This window comes from Colias eurytheme, chromosome 29, assembly GCF_061535395.1.
Source record: "Colias eurytheme isolate Ceu_HAF_F1 chromosome 29, ilColEury1 Martin Lab GWU primary, whole genome shotgun sequence".
Taxonomy (NCBI): Eukaryota; Metazoa; Arthropoda; class Insecta; order Lepidoptera; family Pieridae; genus Colias; species Colias eurytheme.
In genome coordinates this window covers 6,062,311-6,087,435 of record NC_143008.1, presented here as the reverse complement: position 1 = coordinate 6,087,435, position 25,125 = coordinate 6,062,311, and the positions used below count along the sequence as shown (strand labels likewise).

The following is a 25,125-nucleotide window of genomic DNA, read 5'->3' as shown; positions in this document are numbered from 1 at the left end:
TAGGTAGTTACCTACATATCCAACGGTGATTCGGAAATTGGTCCAGTAGTTCCTGAGATCAGTGTGTTCAAACGAACAAACTTTTTAGCTTTATTAGTATTGAAATATAGTTTATTTTAAGATAGAAAATATGTACTCTATTTTATTCACTCATAAAATATTGTGATATAAATAATTCACTAGGTATTTGGTCAGTTTTATGAGTGGAAAAAATATTCTAATGCTTCCTATTTAATATTAGCTGCGCTTCGCGGTTTCACCCGCGTGGCTCCGCTCCTGTTGGTCTTAGCGTGATGATATATAGCCTATAGCCTTCCTCGATAAATGGGCTATCTACCACCGAAAGAATTTTTGAAATCGGACCAGTAATTCCTGAGATTAACGCGTTCAAACAAACAAACTCTTCAGCTTTATAATATTAAGTATAGATATTTAGGACAATCTATGAATAACTATAACAATTAAAGTGATGTATATTGTATATGTCGTAAAACTGAGAAAACACCGCAAATTTGAGTGTAAAATGCACATAAAAGATATTAATGTTTGAATTTGTTTATAGCGCTGTATGCCAAGAAATCTTACTTTTAGGATTTCCTTAAAATAAAATCTATACTTATATTATATAGCTGAAGAGTTTGTTCGTTTGAACGCGCTTATCCCAGGAACTACTGGTCCAATTTGAATAATTATTTCGGTGTTAGATAGCGCATTTATCGAGAAAGGCTATAGAGTATAGGCTATAATTATATCATCACGCTAATACCAACAGAAGTTGTGGGTAAAACCAACGTGGGTAAAAGCTGCTTAGAAGCTGTGATACAGTTTCGCTTTGGTTTCGCTTTTTTGGAAAGAAATGCCTAAGGGGTTTGAAACTTTTTGTATGGACGCTGGAATATCGACCCGCCGCCATTTTGATTTTTTTTCAAAATCGCGGCGCACGATTAAAGTGGTATGTATGGATAGAGGATACATAGACGAACAAAAAATGTCTCATAACATAGTACCCTAAAGCGTCACATTACCGAGATATTTGGAGGTAAATATTCACTTATGAGTACAACGACAAGTTCTAAAAATAGACTTATTACGTGTCTATATGCATAATATTATCTCCAAATAATCACTCCCAGGTAGATTATTATTATTACAGGAAGAAAGTAGGTATTCATTACATTACTTACATTTTTATGTAATGTATGTATGTTTTTATGTAATGAATGTACCTACTTTCTTCCAATAAACTGTTAATAATAATAATCTACCTGGGAGTGATTATTTGGAGATAATATTATGCATATAGACACGTAATAAGTCAATTTTTAGGGTTCCGTAGCCAAAATGGCAAAAACGGAACCCTTATAGTTTCGTCATGTCCGTCTGTCCGTCTGTCCGTCTGTCCGTCTGTCACAGCCGATTTACTCGGAAACTATAAGTACTACAGTGATGAAATTTGATGGGAATATGTGTTGTATGAACCGCTACAAAAATATGACACTAAATAGTAAAAAAAAGAATTGGGGGTGGGGCCCCCCATACATGTAACTGAGGGATGAAATTTTTTTTTTCGATGTACATACCCGTGTGGGGTATCAATGGAAAGGTCTTTTAAAATGATATAAAGTTTTCTAAAAAACATTTTTCTTAAAGTGAACGGTTTTTGAGATATCAGCTCTCAAAGTCGTAAAAAGTATGTCCCCCCCCCTCTATTTTTATAACTACGGGGTATAAAATTCTAAAAAAAATAGAGGTGATGCATGCTAATTAACTCTTTCAACGATTTTTGGTTTGATCAAAGTATCTCTTATAGTTTTTGAGATAGGTTGATTTAACTGTAATTTATTATATTTGCTGCTACGGAACCCTTTGTGCGCGAGCCCGACTCGCACTTGGCCGGTTTTAGTGTTTGTCGTTGTACTCATAAGTGAATATTTACCTCCAAATATCTCGGTAATGTGACGCTTTAGGGTACTATGTTATTAGACATTTTTTGTTTGTCTATGTATCCTCTATCCATGCATACAACTTTAATCGTGCGCCGCGATTTTGAAAAAAAATCAAAATGGCGGCGGGTTGATATGCCAGAAAGTTTCAATGCCCTTTACAGATACCTAGTCCCTTCCTAGTTCATTGAAATGGTACATTTTTAAAGCCAGATAAAAATAGATATATTTATGATAGATATAGTTATATTAATATTATATTATTTGTTTAGAAGTTTAAATCTAAGTTTGTGTGTATTGTCCTGTGGCCGCCATCTTGGAAAAAGGGGTTTAACCATAGATAAATTAAATCTTAATTAGTTTCCCGCTTTCGTTAGAAAATTTGACAAGACATTATCTTCTTCTTCTTCTTCTTCTTCTTATATATAAAAATGAATCGCGAAATGTGTTGGTAAGCGCATAACTCGAGAACGGCTGAACCGATTTCGATAATTCTTTTTTTATTATATTCCTTGAAGTACGAGGATGGTTTTTATGTAGAGAAAACGAAAATATGTACCACGGGCGAAGCCGGGGCGGACCGCTAGTCTTATATATAAAAATGAATCGCAAAATGTTGTTGGTAAGCGCATAACTCGAGAACGGCTGAACCGATTTCGATAATTCTTTTTTTATTATATTCCTTGAAGTACGAGGATGGTTTTTATGTAGAGAAAACTTAAATATGTACCACGGGCGAAGCCGGGGCGGACCGCTAGTCTTATATATAAAAATGAATCGCAAAATGTGTTGGTAAGCGCATAACTCGAGAACGGCTGAACCGATTTCAATAATTCTTTTTTTATTATATTCCTTGAAGTACGAGGATGGTTTTTACGTAGAGAAAACGTAAATATTATGTACCACGGGCGAAGCCGGGGCGGACCGCTAGTCTATAATATAAAAATGAATCGCAAAATGTGTTGGTAAGCGCATAACTCGAGAACGGCTGAACCGATTTCGATAATTCTTTTTTTATTATATTCCTTGAAGTACGAGGATGGTTTTTACGTAGAGAAAACGTAAATATGTACCACGGGCGAAGCCGGGGCGGACCGCTAGTTTGTAATAAATTCAATTATTTACAGCATTTTTATTATGTTTTCATTTTTATTGTTCTTCAAGCAGAACTTTATCAACCAGTCGCTGATTAACTTACAAAATATAGTTTCTTATTCGCTCATTTTGTTATTCCACATACAGTACAAAAATAAAGAGATGAAAATAATCAAAGAGAAGCGGATACAATACAATAAACAGTCGTGCTAATTCAATTGGTCATCGATTCCCGACAAAATTGGCGCGACGCCATCTTTTTGTATGAAACTTTTAATACAGTTTTTACGCTTCGTTTTTCATTCAAAGATGTGATAGCTGTTTACTTTGATCATAAACAGTTGTTGTTATTGATAGAAGGCTGTTGATATTGTTTTTTCTACATTTTACTATATAAATTTGAACTGTATATATTTTGATTGTTTAGGTTTAGGTTTTAAAATATGAAACAATAGTTAGTATTTAATGCTATAATTTAATATTGACAAAAAAGTGTGTGCCGAGCACATGTGTCAGAAGTGAAATTTCTCTGGCAAGATTCAAGTTTCGCTTTACTTCATGACGTGACGGTATTGCATTGACGCGACTTTGAAATTTTATTCTCAACGCGCCTAAAGAAGTTTCACTTCAATTTTAAGTTTTTTTTTTTACTTATACGAAATACAGCCAAATTATTGTAATTTAAGCCTAAAAAAACAACATGATCTAATATAAAATATCTCTTGTTCCAGATTGAACTTGGACAAATAGAACTTCACTATAGCAACCATAAAACGTCATCTGTCATTGCAATGTCAAAATGGGCACAGATTAAACAGTGCCACAGATCCAAGTGCAAACATACCATAGACTAAAATGTTATAGTGTTAGTGATGTGCTAAAGTTAAGTTTCTATAATGGCAACGCCCCCGGAGTCTCCTGTGGAGGAACACGCGTATGAGTTGGAACCGAATCGAGCACCGAAACCGATACCTGTGGCTTTGGAAGAATTGTGTAGGCAAACTAAGTTTTCTAAACAGGAAATTCGAGTCATGTACAGAGGATTTAAAACGGTGAGTGAACATTTGAATTTGTGTTCTAATAGTGTATTCGGTTATATTATAGATATAATATAGAAAAGAATAAACTGCATACTTTATGCAAGTTTTTTGCTATGAGATTAGCTAGTAAAAATCAGTATTAAATTTTATAAAATCCCCATGAAATTAAAAAAAATCTTAGTTCGTTACACCGAGGCTAAACAATTTTTATCCTTCATTCATCGGAACTGACTAATCACTACATAGTAAAAAACAAAGTCGCTTTCTCTGTCCCTATAAACGGTTTTTTTTAATAGATAGAGTGATTCAAGAGGAAGGTTTTAGTATATTTAATTTACAGTGAAACCTGGTTAAGTGAGACTTCAAGGGACCTGCAATGTCGTTTCACTTATAGAGGTATTCCACTTACCCAGTGTATAAGATATACAGGTATAAATAAATATCTGCCTCATTTACAGAGGGGTGATAACGATTGTAGCTTTCGTTTTGACATTTTTCAAATAAACATCTGTATGGTAGTAAAGCGAAACTAAAACTGAAGGTAATTGAAGCTAAAAATTTGTACTTACGTACTTGGAATTACGTGTGGAATTTGTGGGTTGAATAAGAATGAGTAAACAAACAATGTTATCTCAGTTACAGAGGTTTATGCATATAAAATTTACTCGCTGTCTCAGTTATAGAGGTAACTATGATGATAAATCGAAAGAACAAATCCCAGATATAGAGGTTTACCTCGTCCCACTAATAGAGGTAATTCAGTGCCAAAGTGTTGGGACCTCAGGATGAGTTCCAGTTATGGAGGTTTCTTACTTATCCAGGTCCCACTTAACCAAGTTTCACTGTATTAGGTTTTAGACAACGCGGGCGAAGCCGCGGGCGGTAAGCTAGTTTTAGCATAAAAATCTTAAGAGAAAGGTCGCTTTATAGATAATAATTATCAGTTATGAACATCGAGTGTAGGTATAATCACAACATTAGTTCCGATGCTCTTTCCCTCTCAGCCTTTCCAAGCTCCATTTATAAGTGATTATTTTGCTGAGATAAAATAAAATAATGCATGGAAACTCAGGCATAATGATAGCTACTGCTGCTTGCATATTAGAAACTAGCGGTCCGCCCCGGCTTCGCTCGTGGTACATATTTCGCAATAAAAGGTAGCCTATATTCTTTTTCAGGGTCTAAAGATTATCTGTGCCAAATTTCATCAAAATCGGTGCAGTAGTTTATGCGTGAAAACCATATATACATACAAACCTTTCCTCTTTATAATATTAGTATAGATAGTATAGATAAAACAAACTAAAATATTAGTTAAAAAAATTGAATTATGTGTGTTAACTAATACTGTGTACCTATTAGGGCTTCATAAACTCCTTAATTTTATTAAGATATCTGAATCCAATATCAAACACGCCAAGCATACTCCATACAGAATTGCTGTACTTGTCTACTTCAAGTATTAGTCTATGGACTATGGTTAGTAACATGTTAATCAAAATTGTATCCGAATACACTAAAAATGTAAGTCATAGCAATCTAGGACCATAACTTGGAGTTTAAAGAAAGTAGCTTTAGCAGTCTAAATTCGATTATAGTGTTTAGAAAACGTTTCATAGATAACAAGGTACAGATACAAAATGCCAATACGTGATACACTGCGTATTAACTACACAGATAATCAATCCATAAACTCAGCTGTAGGTATGCAAAATAAATGATTACGTTATACGTAACAAATTGAAAACATCAAATGAAAGTGTTAATTTCAAGCCCACTCGAACCTTGAATAACTCAACGACGCTGCATAAATAGCGAATTCAAAACCTTGTTTAATATAAATGCAATTTTAAAGTTCGCAATGAAGCCGTTGAAAAGCGAACAGCTGAAAATGGCGGGAACGTTTGAAAGGTCGCGGTGTGAGGTAATGGCGGGCTTTTTTGTTTTTTTTTTCACAGGTACCGCGAAAAAGTAACCAGCCATTCTGTGTAAAAAGTTTTCACGTTAATGGTAAATGTGTTGTTGAAATGGTAGAAATTATTTTTAACAGCTGCTGTGTTAGTGCTTTGTTGTGTTTTACACGAGTATGATACAATCTGATGAATGAATTAATTACATGCATAATAGTATTTTGTTTGAAAAATTATTGAGATTAGTTAAAATATGTTGTACTGGTTTGATTAAGATAATAACTGTTAATGATTTAAAAAATAACTTACAATGAAAAGGTCAAACCGAGTGAACAGAAAGGGGGAATAGAGGATGTTATTGACGCGATAACAAATTAATATGCATAAAAATAATTGAAGTAACGTAATCCTCAACTAGCTCTCGGACTATTAGGGTAAATGTACTTAAACACGCCCAGGTGTTTTATCAAGATTGTAGCCAGCAATAATTTCCAACATTACCTTGCTTGTTTTGGAATTTTAACACGATTTTTAAAAAGAAAATTGCGAACCTGCCGCCAAAGGAAGCATTTCTGTAGCTTATGTGTTAATCTCGTTCTCGTACATGATATGCTACACCCTTGCCAAGTAAATTCGTTCCGTGGGTTTCGTGTGAAAGAGTGACAAACATACTAGTCCGGGATACATCGCCCATTTTTGCAAGTGATTACTATCAAGCTAATTTTTCGTGAGTAGCTTTATTTTGATGAGATGCCCAATAATTTCATGTACGAAACTCTCGATTGTGGTAGCTTACAGAGGTAACAAGGATAAAAAATTTTGATTTGACGGTTACAGGACAGATTATACTAATATTATAAAGCTGAAGAGTTTGTTAGTATTAACGCGCTAATCTCAGGAACTACTGGGCCGATTTGAAAAATTATTTCGGTGCTAAATTATTAGCCCATTTATCGAGGAAATAAACTTGTTCCTTCCGTTTGTAAAATATAAATTACTACGCCATAATCCAAGGGCTCACAATAATATTTACACATTGGTAATTCGAAGCTATGTGTAATATTTGTGTTACAATGTTGCCACTTTTCGGGAAGTGTTTACCAAAATATTATTTTATCGAAGTTTGGTATATTTTGTATTTCATATACAATTATGAATGCCCTCATTGATATTTTTCTTCTATATAATAGCTACAATAGCCTATGTAAGGTAGCAATAGCTTATTTTTAAATACATACTAGCTTTCTATGTTAATTAAATGTTTCACCTTGATAAAAAACAACCTATATCATTCTCTAGCAGGATAAGAAAACTTCAGACACAAAAATTGTATCATAAAAGCTCTGTTGCGACCAACACGATGTGAAAGAAAGGCAAACAAACAACTTTTCGCGTTATAATATTACTTAGTGAGGATTACATAGGTACCTACTTTATTATGAACTCGAAACACAATTACAAAATTATGCTTATACATAATTATTTTAGAATCTACCCAAAAATATTATAGCATACACAGATATCACGTAATAAGTAACCAAATTGCGCGTTTTACGACGCTCACATGCCAGGTGTTCGATTTATTTTTAAATTTGTTATGTGACATAATGTCAACTGTCAAAAACAGCGCGCTCTATTTTTGGCGGGAATCGGTCGTCGACATCTTTGCCTACTAACCTTTCGGAGTATCGCGAAATGTGTCTATCTCTTTCCTACTTATACTCATGCTATATACGCATCTCTATCTAGCTCATTAGACGGATTCTCAGAATACATTTTGTTGCGTAGTTATTTCTAAGCAAATTGTTTTCATGGCGCCTATTTATTGTTATGTGTTGAATACATTTCTATTTTGTAATATATAAATGAGATTTTTGAAGTGAAACTTCTTTATCGGGGTTGGACAAAAATTTAGTGTAACATTTTTGCGTTACGCCGTACGCGTGACATACATTAATATAGACATAATTTAAAAGAACAACTATGGAGTTTCTTGCCGATTCTTCTCCATAGATACTGCTCCGAATCGGTGGTAAATGTTAAAAATACTCATGTAATGACGATTCGAAAGTGCTACTAAATAGTAGTCTAATTGAATAAATGAATGTTTGAGTTTGAGTTTGAGTTTATGTTCAGTAGTATTTGCGTGCAAGAGTTACAAACATACACACCTACAGTCTACACATACACATACATCCATCCTCACGAATTTTCGCATTTATAATATTAGTAGGAAGTAGGATAGGATAGGATGCGAGAACCAAACGAAGTGGCGTCTTAGAAACATTGTGTGTTACGAACTATGTAGGCATGTGTAAAAGTCCCTCTGTTTTCGAGATATTCGACATTTTCGCAAATTCAATTAAAACACCCTTTGCTACTGTTTTGGTGGCAAAACTTCAAATTGAGGAATGTTTGTGTGGAATTCGTGCGACCCTTGCATAGTATTCTTGGAAAGATGCGCTATTATAACGTACCTATACCTAATGTATAATTATCGATGTATGATTTCCGGTTTTCTAAAGTTAAAAATTCATTCATGGGTTTCAGTCAATTCATTCATGCTTCTTTATCGGGGTTGGACAAAAATTTAGTGTAACATTTTTGCGTTACGCCGTACGCGTGACATTTTTGCGTTACGCCGTACGCGTGACAGTTTTGCGTTACGCCATACTCGTGACATTTTTAAGGTCATTAGTCATAAAAAAGTTTCACTTCTTACGTGTGTACTCTAGTACACGCATACATTTTTATATTATGATAGTATTAAAATGTTTGATAGAACAAAGTTCAAACATTTTGTTTAAATATTTTTTCGTTAGCAGAGACTTTATTATATGTACTTAGTATTGATTAATTTATTAGAGACTAGCTTACCGCCCGCGGCTTCGCCCGCTTTGTCTAAAACCTAATAAATTAAATACTAAAACCTTCCTTGAATCACTCTATCTAATTATCTATTAAAAAAAACCGCATCAAAATCCTTTGCGTGGTTTTAAAGATTTAAGCATATTGTTTTATAATAAGTAGTGATGATAAGACAGTTCTCTTGCAAGATTTTAAAATATGTAAAATATTATCTACATTGTAATCACAGATTATATAATATTACTAGCGGCCCGCCCCGGCTTCGCCCGTGGTACATATGAAAAATAGATGTTGGCCGATTCTCAGACTTACCCGATATGCACAGAAAATTTCATGAGAATCGGTCCACCCGTTTCGGAGGAGTATGCAGATTGCAGACTAACATTGTGACACGAGAATTTTATATATAAGATATTATACTAGACTGGCCCAGTAGACAAAGTAACAATTACAAAACGATAACGAAGTTAGAAATCGCAAAAATGTATGGGATTGACATACGCCGCGTTAGATCACGTGGTCTATCTAATGTCAATCCCATACATTTTTGCGATTTCTAACTTCGTTATCGTTTTGTAATTGTTACTTTGTCTAAGGCCCCTGTTATGATTTTAAAAGAGCAACTATGGAGTTTCTTGATGGTTATTCTCTCTGTAGAAACTGCTTTCCGAACCGGTTATTATTATTCTGTATTTTGACGATTCAGAAGCGCTTCAACGAAGGGCGCATGCATGTTTTTGTATTATGTTATGCTAATCCAATTTAGTATTAAAACAACAAAAAAAGCTGCCCGTTTCAATAAGATTTCGAAATACTTAACACACTGTATTTCCAGTAATTTTAAAACAATATAAATTCCTAATACAATGAATTATACAATGAGGCTTACTTTAAAGTATTTTTTTAATTCCTTGAGAGACAATGACAAAAGAACAACACAATGACAGGTAGCGAATACTAATTAATAATAATATGATTCTCGGAATAATTCGGGTAATAATCGCCCTAGCGATAAGAAGCCGATTGTATATCTATCCTGCTCTCTCATGCGACGAGTGAAAAGGAAAGAGGGTTCAATCAATGACACACTCGTGTCAGACATCCTTCCAGTTTTTGGACTAAGCGGTTTTTAAGTCAGTGTGCTGTCAAACTACGCCCGTGCAACATCATTTTATTTGATTTGTATTGAAGTTTAAAGATTTGTGCTGTGATTTATGACTCATCCAGTGAATTTCTAATTTAGTTTAGCGATTTTGTTCTGTGATTTTTTGCTTGATTTACGTTGTTATTTGAGTTTTCTTGCAATGTCTGAGTTGTACACTTCTTCTGACTATGCTCGAATGCATTTCATTTATGGCGAGTGTGAGGGTGACGCTAAACGAGCTGCAGAAGTGTATCGTGAAAGATTCCCGAATGCCAAACATCCTGACCATCGAGTGTTCACTAGCGTACATAATGCATTCATAGAAGGAAGGATACCAGGAACCAGTATTGAACCTGAACACAGTGAAGACGATGATCTTGAGGAGTCTATAGAAAGACCTACAGGTGTTTCAGGTAGAAATGAACATCCATATAATTATCGGCTCGTCCAATGTTTGCTACCAAGAGACTGTTCTGCGAGAGTTAAATTCTGCAAAAACATGCTTAGCCAATTAAAAAATGATCCGGAATTCTTCTATAAAATTCTATGGAGCAATGAAGTGACGTGCGGGGAGAACGGATATTTTAATATGCACTATCTGAATAGCTTTCAGTTCACTGACCCTTTAACCGAAGAAGACAGTTCTGAGTATGAAATAAACTTTTGGACTGGTATCCTAAACGGCAAAGTTATCGGCCCGTTTGAATTGCCAGAAACATTAACTGCAGAGAGCTATTTGGCTTTTTTAAGACAGGATCTTCCAACTTTATTGGAAGACGTTTCGTTAACAGATCGTAGCAGAATGTGGCTGCAGCACGATGATTGTCCCGCTCATAACTCCCGTAGCATTCGAGACCATCTCGATGAAATGTATCCCCAAAGATGGATCGGGCGGTTTGGAACAATAGTGTGGCCACAACGATCGCCAGATCTTAACCCACTCGACTTTTTCTACTGGAAATCTGTCAAAGACATGGTCTACGAATATCCAATTACTTCAGTGGAGCAGATTCGAGAGCGTGTGCAAATTGCTGCTCAAAAAATTACTAAAATGAAGCATGCAAGCAAATTAAAACGGTCGTTCATTTTACGGTGTGAAGCTTGTATAACAGCTAATGGTGGCCGTTTTGATCACTTTTTGTAAATTTTAATTTAATAAAACATTACTTTTATATTGATATTGTCTTTCATTTAATTGTCTTTCATTTAAATTCCAAACACATTTCAATTTATTTAGTACTAGCATGTACTAGCTACGCTTCGCGGTTTCACCCGCGTGGCACCGCTCCTGTTGGTCTTAGTGTAATGATATGTAGCCTATAACCTTCCTCGATAAATGGGCTATCTAACACCGAAAGAATTTTTGAAATCGGACTAGTAGTTCTTGAGATGAGCGCGTTCAAACAAACGAACAAACAAGCTCTTCAGCTTTATTATATTACTATATATTTAAATTTATTTAATTTTATGTAAGTTAGGTATGTCGAAAATCTCGAAAGCCGAGGTACTTTTACTAAACATCATCGTCCCATAGGTTTACAGGCACTATAATATTATTATCCATTGATTACGCTACCGGCTACACCCTTCTATCTATAATTCTATAGAAATGACTTTGTTTTATATTATGTAGTGAAGATTACGAAACCTAAATTGCGACTACAACACATGTAAAATAGCATTGCAATCTCATTAAATATTGATCGGACGAAACAAAGATTCTCACAGTAAGGTTTCAAATCTAATTATTTATGCATAAGCCAAGTATTTTACGGTCGAAGTTAAACCTACACTATTGTAGGGCTTGATAAATTTTGCAAACTCATTCTCTCTACTAAGGAATGCATTGAACGTAAAAATAGGGTTGCTATAGTAAAATAATGTAGATAGTGTACGAATTTTTAGTAAGCCTTGTCGCGTATTTTGATTCAAGAAACTTTTAAATTTGTATTTATTACTGGCAGTCCGACCCGGCTTCGCCCGTGGTACCTACATGGTACATTTTCTCTCCATAAGAACCATCCTAGTACTTCAAGGAATGTTATAAAAAATGAAATAACGACGAAATCGTTTCAGCTGTTCTCGAGATTTGCACTTAATATTATAGATTACAGTAATTAAAATAAGTGGTATGTATGCAAAATAGCACACCATTCTGTGTTTTTTATGTACATATACAATACTAGCTGTTCCCCGCGGTTTCACCCGCATTGCTCCGCTCCTGTCGGTCTTAGCGTGATGATACAATATAGCCTATAATCTTCCTCGATAAATGGGTTATCTAACACCGAAATAATTTTTCAAAGCGGACCAGTAGTTTAAGATTAGCGCGTTAAAACAAACAAACTCTAAACTAAAAGTACCTATAGATTACAAAGCTATATTTGTGTGTTTTTAATTCATAAACTACTGTTAAAAACTGTTAAAACTACTGTTTTTTTTTGCAAATCCTTCACCAGTTTATAGCGCTAAATTATTTCTAAAAATTATGTCAGTCTGTCAATTTTAAGGAGAGCTAGAGATGGCAAATAATAATTAATCAATTATTTATTTGTTTATAAATCTATACATATTATAAAGGTGAAGAGTTTGTTTGTTTGTTTGAACGCGCTAATCTCGGAAACTACTGTTCCGATTTGAAAAATTCTTTCTTTGTTAGATAGCCCATTTATCGAGGAAAGCTATAGGTTATATATCATCTCGCTAAGACCAATAGGAGCGGAGCACTGCGGGTAAAACCGCGGGGCACAGCTAGTAAAAAAAACAAGCTGTCTCATGACCCTGAATTTCTGAGACTTAATTTTCACATTATATTTTCTCCCTTCAAAGTGCAAATTGCTTGAAAAAAACCTTTTAATTTTATAAAGATTATAAAAAAAATTGTAACTACAGATAGTAAAAAAATAAACTTTAATTCCAGGAATGTCCCGAAGGTGTGGTGCACGAAGAGTCCTTCAAAGATATATACGCGAAATTCTTTCCACATGGCAGTGAGTTATCTATCATTCTTATATATTTTTAAGGCCTAATACTGTAACTGTAAAACAAAGTACTTAGGTATTGACTAACAGTAGACTGCCTGTTAAAATGACATATTCTAAGTCGACATTTATTTTTTCTTGTTTTACTTAATTAATAATTAAATAATCTCCTAAATTGCTAGACTTCGATTTTAACAGGATTTTCTGCATAGCTACCTAATGTTAAAAAAATAAAAATAAAATTTTAATGTTTATCTCAATTTGAGTTAATAATCGAAAAGCTCAGATGAATCAGCTGGTATTATTTATAACTCAGGCCCCGGAATCACAGACACAATAGAAAATCTATTGTGTCGTGGACCGATCGGGTCGTTCGGGGCTCAATGGGTTATAAAATGAAAAATTGGTACAAACAAAACAATAGAAGAGTAGATACTATATTACCTAAGTGCGAAGCTCAGTTAATGATATTATGTAATATATTACATTAGCAAAAAGTAACTTTATTTCTAGAAAGAATCCATACAATTACAAGTATCAATCTAAAATATATTTATAGTTAAGTTTGTTAGTTTTAACTATATACAGACGGCCTCCTTGGTACAGTGGTTGACGCGTGAGCGTAGAACCGAATGGGCCTGGGTTCGATTCCCGGTGGAGACAAAGGAGAAAATGGCTCGGTCTGGCAGGACATTGAAGGCTGATCACCTATATTATGTCTATGAAGAAAAATCTACCAGTGAAACAGATGTAACACACGGGACATTTGGACCAGACACGGGACTTCACTTTAGTAAAAATTGCATTTAAAATCCGTTAAAATTTAAATTTAAAAACGTAAAATCAAGAATATACTGCGTTGAAATTTAATATGTATTTAAAATTTAAATGCGTAATATCAAGGATATACTCAGATAAAATTAAATATTTAAATTTATTTTTATATTTTTTCAGATTCAGCGCTATACGCCCATTATGTGTTTAAAGCATTTGATGTTAACTGCAGTGGGGCTATAAGTTTCAGGGTAAGTATTATTATTTATATACTAGCGGTCCGCCCCGGCTTCGCCCGTGGTACATATTTTGCAATAAAAACAAGCCTATGTTCTTTCTCAGGGTCTAAAGATTGTCTGTGCCAAATATCATCAAAATCGGTCCAGTAGTTTATGCGTGAAAACCAGATATTATTACAAATTCACATTCTTAAAAAGACATATAGATTCAAACTAAATAGTATATATATACCTAATATAGACAAACACAATAAAAATAAAAACTCTACAAAGTTTAATAAAGTTTATTGCTGATTATCAACGCTGTCAGGTTTGGACACCAACTGCAGTACCTATAGTAACTATTTCTCTGCACGTTACACACTACACTATACTGTATTGCTTCTATTGACTAAATATTTTTTTTTTAGTTTTATATACGTACTAGGACTACTAGGCACTAGCATTAAGGAAAAAACAACGACATTATAGCCCATCACTACATAGTATAAAACAAAGTCGCTTTCTCTGTCCCTATATCCCTATAGATATATATATGTGCATGTATCCCTATAGCTATCTATAGTTATATTATAAAGCTGAAGAGTTTGTTTGTTTGAACGCGCTAATCTCAGAATCTACTGGTCCGATTTGAAAAATTCTTTCGGTGTTAGATAGCCCATTTATTGAGGAAGGCTATATATCATCAGGCTAAGACCAACGGGAGCGGAGCAATGCGGGTGAAACTGCGGGGAACAGCTAGTAATATTCTTATATATAAAATTCTCGTGTCACAATGTTAGTCTGCATACTCCTCCGAAACGGGTGGACCGATTCTCATGAAATTTTCTGTGCATATCGGGTAAGTTTGAGAATCGGCCAACATCTATTTTTCATATGTACCACGGGCGAAGCCGGAGCGGACCGCTAGTATATGTATATTCTTATCTTTAAAACTACACAACGACAGTTTTTGAAGTGAAAACTTCTTTAGCGGTTGGGTATAAAATCTTAAACTCGCGTCAGGACACGTGACATGATCGAAAAAGCGTAAGACGGATGGATATCAAACATGCTCAACGTTAATAATCAAGTTTTCACTTCTGCCGGCACTCCCGGAGTGCAACCCGTCTTTTTTTTATAGATAGAGTGGTTCTCGAGGAAGGTTTGAGTATATAATTTATTAGCTTTTAGACAAAGCGAAGCCGCGAGCAGAAAGCTAATTTATCATATAATACAAGTAAAAAATAAATCTCTGGTAGGTTACGATGCTCTCCAGTACTTTAGTGTCGTTTCGCTGAAATACAATCTTTTGCTTCCCTTGGGAATATCATAGTACCAGTACAGTAATTTATTATTTATTAGCTATCCGAGTGCAGCATCTTACGGTTAGTAGAAAAAATAACAAATTATATGTACTAAGACCTTCTTTAAGGACTAAGTCTCATCTATATTAGCTTAGGTAGTATATTAGAAAAAACTACATCATAATCCGTTTTTAAAAATCGCTTAAAAAATTAGATGTCACTCTCTAGTCCCCTAACAATCTCCAGGCACAAGAATCATATTATCATTGCGACATGAAAGAAGGACAAAACAAACAAACCCACTTACACGCATTATTTGACATATAAGTAAGTATAAGGCCGCGTTTCCACCTGCAAGTAGACTTGCAAGTTGCTGTCAGACAGACTGTCGGACATTTCTTGCGGAAGTTTTCTTGCAGATGGACAGGCGGCCTAAGAATGTATACCAACAAAATCGTCCGGTATTTTTGCGTTATTCAATTCTATCCTATCCTATCCTATCCTACTTAATATTATAAATGCGAAAGTTTGTGAAGGATGTGTATGTGTATGTTTGTTACTCTTTCACGCAAATACTACTGAACCGATTTCAATGAAATTTAGAACACATAAAGAGGGTAACTTGGATTAACACATAGAACGGGAACTAAGTATGCGGGTTTTTCTTTGAAAACGCGGGCGAAGCTGCAGGCGGAAAACTAGTAATACCACATAATAATAACTAATAGCTAGCTAAGTCCCACAAAATTTCGCGTCATTTGTAGGTAACAGGATGGCGGTTCTACAGGAGTCTTAGTACGCAATGACAAAAAGAAAAATGATGTTCCGAACGCTGATACCGGATGCGTTAAGATACTGTAATATAAAAGATAACAGTATCTTAAGATAAAATAATATAGCATCTTCACCGTGTGTGACGCGCTTAATATAGAGAAAACATTTTGCTTCCGTTTAATTTTTCATTTACGTGATATTTCAAACTTCATCAAACACTCATGTTTATACTATTTTATACACCAAATAAATAAATAAAGGAAATGCTTATGTGTATTCGCTTCTCTATATAGATTAAATTTATTAATAAAACCTTTCAAACAAAACGATAAATAGCTTCCTGACGTTTAAGTATTGCTAATAAGTTATATATTTTATTAAAGTGAAACTTTTATTACATCGTCTCAAACTTTTTGGTCTGTGTAGCGCATGTCGCGTGTATCGCGGCTGCCGAGTAGGTATACCTACTCGGCAGCCGACCGACACGCGACATGCGCTACACAAAGCAGTGTTCGGAACCGTTCGAACAGTTTCACTTTTACCGTGGTTTCATAAAACCACACAACATTTTTTTTGATATCTCATAGAAATCCGTGCCAACTTGTTTAAAGAGAAGTCGTATAAACTAGATATCTATATTTTGATAAACTTTACGTCTATAATATTATCAACTTTTCTTCCCTATCTTATATTATTTTACAATAATCTTTTAAGACTACCCAATGAATAATGTAAATCGTAAAAACCAAGCACTCGTCTCAGAAGTGAAACATCTTTGGCAAGATTCAATGATGCCAAAATCGGCGCCTTACTGCATAACGTGACGGTACCTATTAAAGAAGTTCCTAAAAAAGTTTCCCTTCAAAAATCCTTAAACTCGTTGAGTAGGAACGTTTTTTTTTTATAACACTAGCTTTCCGACCGCGTTTGTCAGAAAAACCCGCATATTTCCCGTGCCCGTAAAATTTTTGGGATAAAACCTATCCTATGTGTTAATCCAAGTTCCCCTCTATATGTGTGCTTTATTTCATTGTAATCGGTTCAGTAGTATTTGCGTGAAAGAGTAACAAACACACACACACATCCTCACAAACTTTCGAATTTATAATATTAGTAGGAAGTAGGATAGGATAAGATTAGTAGGATTACGCATACACATATTCGAGATAGTTTGAACAAAACCTATATAATCTATTCATCTATGCTATAAAAATGTGTATCAAATTGTCAAATATTAGAACGTCATTTCTGAATTCTGACACATCGCACAGATTAAAAATTCCTTTTCCCGCGCTATTTACTATCTGTGGTTGCAGGTGACAATTTGCGGCGACATTCCCGGCCGACCGAATTATAATACCTCCAATGCTAACCACAGGGAATGGGTATTATTACGAAATTTGCACTGAAATATTTCAATATAACACTTTGTGGATATTTCAGGAAAATATTCACACGTGAAAATTAAAAATTAACGCAACAAGAATTACTTGATGGTTAATTTTATCCATAACTAGCGGTACGCCCCGGCTTCGCCCGTGGTACATATTTACGTTTTCTCTACATAAAAACCATCCTCGTACTTCAAGGAATATAATAAAAAAAGAATTATCGAAATCGGTTCAGCCGTTCTCGAGTTATGCGCTTACCAACACATTTTGCGATTCATTTTTATATATAAGAAGATTGCAATAGGGGTTTTATTTTGTTACTTCTACATAGACAAGTAGGCCGAAACAAATGGCAGAGGAATAGAATAACGCTAAGGAATGGAAACTTCTATCTCTAATTTTTGACATAAGCTCTTGAAATTTTGGTAATGGTTCGGTTACTCTACCAACGAAGACGACGACCACGACCAAAATTCCCATCCAACCGAAAACATTTCTCTCGGCAGATAAGTTCTAACACTCTCAACAACCCTCATTTACATTAGGGGTTACAAATCTCCAACTTTCCTACATAAATAGCTTACTCCCTTAGATACGATAATACAGTTTTCCTCATTCGTAACATATAATGTTCTTGTTTTGATCCAACACGGTCTTTGGGAAACAAACATCGTCTTGACCTACTTATGTTAGCGTATACTTGTATTCTATATGTTTTATTGCCTTCGCAAACTTTGGGAATAACAATGTGAACTTAATCTACATATTTGTTATAGGTAGTTTTTTTAACTGTATCTTGAATATATTATGTTTGACAAAACCACTTTACTGGAGTATTTTTTTTATATTCAATCTGGCAATACGAGGCATAAAATATATTAATACAAAAGAAAATCAAAGAAAATCCATGACAGTACGAAGTTTGTTGGCCCAGTATTATTTAGTTAATCTAGTTATTTATGGTCAAATTAAATAATAAATAATGAAAGTTTGCGCTTAAATATTATATTTTATAAAAATAGATTACAATAAATTACATATAGAAAATTTATTAATCTGTAATTTTAAAATAACTACCTATTCCTACAACATGTACACATTTTATTTAAATTAGGGCCGATTTTTCAATTCTTGGGTAAAACTTATCCGTCCAATAAAGTATTACACGATAATATTAAAATGTCACGTAAACTGTCAAATACGAGCAATTTAGAATACGTTTTTAAAATGGCAGTTTAATACATTATTCGACGAATAAATTTTATCCAAGCATTGAAAAATCGGCCCTTAATGTGTAAATTAAGAATAATCGTATCTGTCTGTTAGTCAGGTCAAATGTCTGGAAAAGTTAAGTTTTTTTCAATGACTATTTCACTGGAAAATTTATGAGAAAGCCACCATGCTTTCATGTCATTTCGAACTCTCACTTGACCGACGGGGAAATATCATCCTTACCCCTCCCAAGCACTACTTTTTTAAATAACATAGTAGTAACTAGTAAGCAATAGACCTGCCGGACATCGGAACGGAACAATATTGTTTGTCCAAAAATAAAACCGTCTTTTACTCGGGAAATATATCCAAACTCTTGCTAGCGACTAGCGTTAGTTTCATCCATAACATAGCAAGCTATCCTATCTTTCTAAGTCAATAATCATCAAATATGAGAAAATATGTTTGCCCAAAAAATAAAAACGTAACTTGCCTCTTTACGGGACGCACCTGCGACGTAATATAGCCAAGCCTTCATAGCATCTTGGTTGTAAAAATGCAAAAGTTTCGCTAAAAATGCCTCTTGCTGTTTTATTATGTATGATGTTGGATAGTTTATAAAAGGTTTTTTTTATGTAGACATTCTTTCCGTCTGTGTTTTGGCCGTTTAAAATTCGAGTACACATGGGAATTAAAAAGTAAATCTATAATAATTTATATTATAAAGCTGAAGCAGTTCGTTTGTACTTTGTTTGTTTGAACGCGCTAATCTCGGGAACTACTGGTCCGATATGAAAAAATTTTTCGGTGTTAGATTCTTATCGAGGAAGTCTACAGTCTATATTATCACACTAAGACCAACAGGAGTGGAGCTCTGCAGGTAAAACCGCAGGGCACAGCTAATCTATACTAATAATATTATAAAGCTGAAGAGTTTGTTTGTTTGTTTGAACGCGCTAATCTCGGGAACTACTGGTCCGATTTGAAAAATTCTTTCGGTGTTAGATAGCCCATTTATCGAGGAAGGTTATAGGCTATATATCATCACGCTACGACCAACAGGGGTGGAGCCACGGGGGTGAAACCGCGCGGAGCAGCTAGTCTATTATAAAACCGCACCAAAACGTTGCGTAGTTTTAAATATTTAGATATAGGGACAGAGAAAGTGACTTTGAATATACGGGTGATACCGCCTACCATAGTGATTAATAAAAACACCAATCATTCGACACGATACACGTCAAATCCACAGCAATTCACACCCTTGTCACAACATTCTGGCGGGCCGCCAAGCCCGTAATAGCCTAGGTATTCAGTCTAGACTGTGGAGCACTAGATTGCTATTTTCGTAGGCTCGGATACGTGGGCACTTGTAGATTGTTAATTGGAAGTTGATTGCAATCTATGTTATGTGTTAAAATTATACATAAAGAAGTGTCATTAATATGTGAATGTTGAAAGTGAAGCTTAATATACCTAATTCTTTTAACTCTTATAACATATAACTTGATTTTTTGTTTGAACGCCTTAATCTTAGGAACTAATGGACTTGATATCAAAAATTCTTTCACTGTTGGATTTGTACGTGATCCCTGACTGCTATAAATTTAGAGCATCTCTAAGGCTATAGACTATAATATTATATTTAATTACCACGAACAAAGCCGGGCCGATTGCTAGTATTCAATGTTTTGAAAATAATATTGTTAGAGATCTTGTCAGAACTAAACGCTTAAATCTTTACGACGGATAGACCAATTAAGTAATCATAAATATATTAATTTGTTTTCTAGATACGATGCCACAGACACGCATTAAAGCTGATATACATGTCAATTTAATTAAAAGAACCCTGTTCGTCGAGGATTGATAAAAAACAATCCAGTGACCGCTCGTGAGCTCACCCCCGACAAATTATTAGCTGTCAGATTTCAAATTTTACACAGCCACTCACAAAAGTAACTAAATGTGTGTATAAAGCCCATTTGTTCAAAATTGACGTCATTTGGTTTGTTTGAGCACGTTTGAAATTTGAGCGTGAATTTGCATTCGGAGAATTTTTTACGTAGGGTGAAGAGGGACACTTTTAAATGAAATATTATTATGTATTTTGGTATTAGATCGTTATCGCATATCATGGTTGTTTCTGTGATAAATCAATTTTCCCCACGAGACACACCGGACTTAATTCTTTTCGAAAATAGACTTATCCAATACTTTTTAATATACATATACCAACACTACACGGATTATATTATAATTATAGTATTTCTAGCGAAGTTTGTCATAAAATTAAGAAACCTACAACCCTTTCAGGAACTCCTCGTAACCCTGTCTACGCTGCTACGCGGCTCAGTCTACGAGCGTCTACGCTGGGCGTTCCGGCTCTACGACGTAGACGGTGACGGTGCTATCACCAGGCAGGAGCTCGGTGAAGTCGTTGTGGCGGTCCACGAGCTGCTGGGTCGGAGAGCACCGCCTGGATCACCGGCTTCCAGGATAGATGACGCTAAGGCTAATGAACAGGTACTAGAATCTATACTAATCTATACTAATATTATAAAGCTGAAGAGTTTGTTTGTTTGTTTGAACGCGCTAATCGCAGGAACTTACTGATCTGATTTGAAAAATTCTTTCGGTGTTGGATAGCCCATTTATCGAGGAATGCTATAGGCTATATATCATCACGCTAAGACCAATAGGAGCGGAGCCACGCGGGTGAAACAGCTAGTAGTTTAATATTTGTGAGCATGGAAAGTCTTTCTTCGAAAACGCAGGCAAAGTCGCGGGTGGAAATCTAGTGCTTTATAAATTAAATAAAAATTTCGTAGGTAGTTTATACTCGCTGTGCCCTGTGGCTACACCCAAGGACGTAAAAAAGCAAGTATATGTTACGTTGAGTCTGGTACACGAGCTATATCACTGACAAGTATCATCAAAATTCGAATAGTGGGTAAGGCGTGAAAGAGGAACAAACATACATTCATCCTCACAAACTTTCACGTTTATAATATTAGTAAGATGAGATAAAATATCATCCGTGAAGCAGGTGACCTTTTACATTGCTGGACAGGTGACGCCATCTTGTGCCAGATTGCGTAAATTAAAATGATATCAGACTCAGATATACTTGCAACTAGACTTGCCCTAGAAGCGCTTTTGAATCGTCAAAATTAAGAAATAGTTTGGAAAATCCAAGTGCACGCCTCATAATTTTTTTTTAATAATTATTTATTAATTATTATTTTGGTTTATTTAATAACAATTAAACCACATCGAATCAGACCCTGAAAAATGAAAGGGTTCTATTCCTGAGCATACTCAAGCGTAAGAGAAAAAAAAAGACTCGATTAGTAAAGTATTTCGGTCGCTATCGTGTTAACAAGAAAATCCTCCGCACATACAGACACACGGACGTCCAAGACAGAACTTTTTTAAACTGTTTTTTAACTAGTTTAAATAACAAAAATGACATCAAAAATATCATGAATGTTAAAAATAGTGTTTTTTCTTAATATGTGTGTGTATGTATTATCTTACAAGTGCAATGTATGATACATAAAGACATTTTAAGTTTGAAAAATCAGATGTTTTGCGCGAAGTGACAGTAGTACCCACCTCAACGCTTCGCTTATGACTTATGAGGCGTGCAATAAATACACCATTTTGAAAAGAAATTTTTAACATTATGATTAAATCAGTCCATATTTGTTGCCTTATGAAGTGCAAGTGAAGCCTCATGAGAGTTTAATTCATAATACAACACTGTAAGAGTGTTCAAAAATTCAGATTAGAAGATGCATCAGATATCGTTGAATTTTTCCTTTTCTTCTTGTGTGTTATTCTTAGAATAGCTATACAATTATGTGTTAATACACATATAATAACAGTATTACTGGGCAAAACTTTGTTTCATTTTTATTGTTTCTGGTTTGCTCGGGATTGTTTCCTTCACTATTTGCAAAATGATAATCTTTTACCTACTCCTTTTACAGGTCGACCGCGTGTTCAGGAAGCTGGACTTGAATCAAGATGGGGTAATCACCATAGAGGAGTTCCTAGAGTCGTGCCTGAAGGATGACGTCATCACTCGCTCGCTCCAAATGTTCGATACAGGACTATGACGTCAGAGTGATACAGCGCGCGAAACTAGGTAATTATTAATATGAATGAAATTTTTTATAGCCACTGAAACTTAAAACAATTTTTCCTTTGAAATATACATATTTAAATACCTGTCACGAAAATCCAACAAACCAATTCATTTCATTTTTTTTCATGGGTTATCATTTAGGTATAACGTGGGTATAACTTCCTCGTATACCTCTTGTGACTTTACAACGTTAATTTCTTGTCATTCTTACAAATAATATAACATTTTGATTTTTATTATGGTTACGTCAGATAGAACGCGTACTTAACGCGCGTCAAAACGCTGTTGCTCTGTTTGACGGAATAGGACACGTCATAACGACGTCAGTTTAACGTTCTGACGCACGCTACAAACATGTTCTGTTTGACAAAGCCATAAAATAAAAAATAAAAAACTTGACAGGTTTAAAGGGACATAGGATGGAACGAAGTTACATAAATAATTGACTTGCTGTCTATGAGAGCTCCCGCTCAAGTGACAGGAGGCTCCAGTCTAGCCCCCTTTCGCAACGCGTGTCAAGGAACTTCGTTCCAAATTGCCATTTTTTTATATTTATTTAAGGGCCGATTTTTCAATGCTTGGATAAAACTTAGTCGTCGAATAATGTATAAAACTACCATTTTAAAATCGTGTTCTTATTGCCCGTATTTGACAGTTTCCGTGACATTTTAATATTATCATGTAATACTTTATTGGACGGATAAGTTTTATCCAAGCATTGAAAAATCGGCCCTAAATACTATAAAACTAATCTAAGCAGCCCGTCCCCCAGGCTGGTCCGCAAGCGGGCCCCGCGGCGCTGCTGCTGCCGCGGCGGCGCCCTGCGGTCCCTCGCCGCCGCGTGCCGAGCTCAAGCACCGCACTATATAGCTCTAGTTGAGCGGTTCTATGTACGAGTGTTGAGACCGAAGATCAAGAGCGTTTTGATTTTCCAGTTCTAGTCGTCCTGTCGTAATACTTATAGTCATGTGGGGTCATGGGGGTTGTAACCATTTCGTTACAAATTGGCTATATAAGTCTAATGTAATGGGGTTATCATGAGGGTGCTGTGGAGCCTCGCCGCCGCGTGCCGAGCTCAAGCACCGCATTATATAGCTCTAGTTGAGCGGTTCTATGTCAGAGTACTGCGACCGAAGATCAAGAGCGTTTTGATTTTCCAGTTTTAGTCGTCGGGGGTCAGGGGGGTTGTGAACATCTTGTAACTAATTTGCTATATGACTTGAGATTAAATATTGATATTGAATGGGGTCTTGTTTCTTGTTAGGGGTTGAGGGTTGAGGATCACGAGGGGTTCAAGCAATGAGGGTAACTTGTAACTTATCGGCTATATAAGTCAATACTCAATATAAAAAGTGCTATTGTAAAATGCTTCATGGTAGGGTTTAGTTAATTGGTTTAGTCACTATAGACCGCATCTAGTCAGAGACCACTCTTGATCTTATATAAATATTGGAAGTTAAAAGTCGGGGCTCGTGGCCCCCCCGAACTCAAAACCATCAATACAATTTTATCTTATTTACTTACTTACAACTTTGTATAAATTACATTGAGCCGTGGTGCTCATGACCTCTATAGTTCCACAGAATAACAACCCCTATGTCCACCTATTGTATGAGGGTAGCGGTACTGATGACCCCCTGATACCATATAAAGAACACGTGAAATGATTTTTAGGGCTTACAAAGAATTTCTAAAATACAATATGCCCTTTTTAATGGAAAATGAATAAGTGAGAAACTTTAAACATACAGAAATGTTATAAATTAACATTATCCTGCTTAAATCGTGTTAAAGTTTTAATAAAAATAGATATTACAATTTGATACTTATTTCATGTATACTTTAATTTTTTGCATAAATTGTTATTGCAATCTATAAATTGCTTCAAAAGTATTATTTGACAAGGTTTAGGTTTAGGATATTACATTCAAAAATAAATAAAAATAACTCCACTGTGTTTCCTGTAGCCACTTTTTTTTTTCGATTTATTACAAAAAATGTTTTAATTTATAAAAAAATATTTTTTTAAGGAAATGTAATCTTCAATAGAACTTTCTCATAAACTCTGACCTCTTATACAAAATTGATATTTTTTTTGGTTTTGCATATTAATTACATACTATCTTTAATGCAAAACTCAATCAATTTAAGTCAGTCATCATTTCAGTCCTTTTGCTTTAAGAGACGAACATACTAAATTACTAAACATTGAGCAACTGTACGGATTTCTTATATTTTTACTAAAGTAACAATAATATTATTTTAAGCAAACTGCGTGTGCATTTTTGTAAAATTTATTAAATAAAAAACTCTTA

At 34.9% G+C, this 25,125-nt stretch overlaps 1 protein-coding gene across 1 annotated transcript; it reads left to right on the top strand.

The window, feature by feature from the left end:
* The first annotated feature begins 3,786 nt into the window (after positions 1-3,786).
* LOC149896310 (A-type potassium channel modulatory protein KCNIP1) lies at positions 3,787-22,789 on the top strand. The gene is made up of 5 exons (XM_090118157.1): positions 3,787-4,090; positions 12,921-12,990; positions 13,936-14,006; positions 20,974-21,183; positions 22,653-22,789. The coding sequence occupies exons 1-5, from the start codon at positions 3,935-3,937 to the stop codon at positions 22,779-22,781; spliced, it is 636 nt and encodes a 211-aa protein (XP_089974283.1). The 5' UTR covers positions 3,787-3,934; the 3' UTR covers positions 22,782-22,789.
* Positions 22,790-25,125: the final 2,336 nt, after the last annotated feature.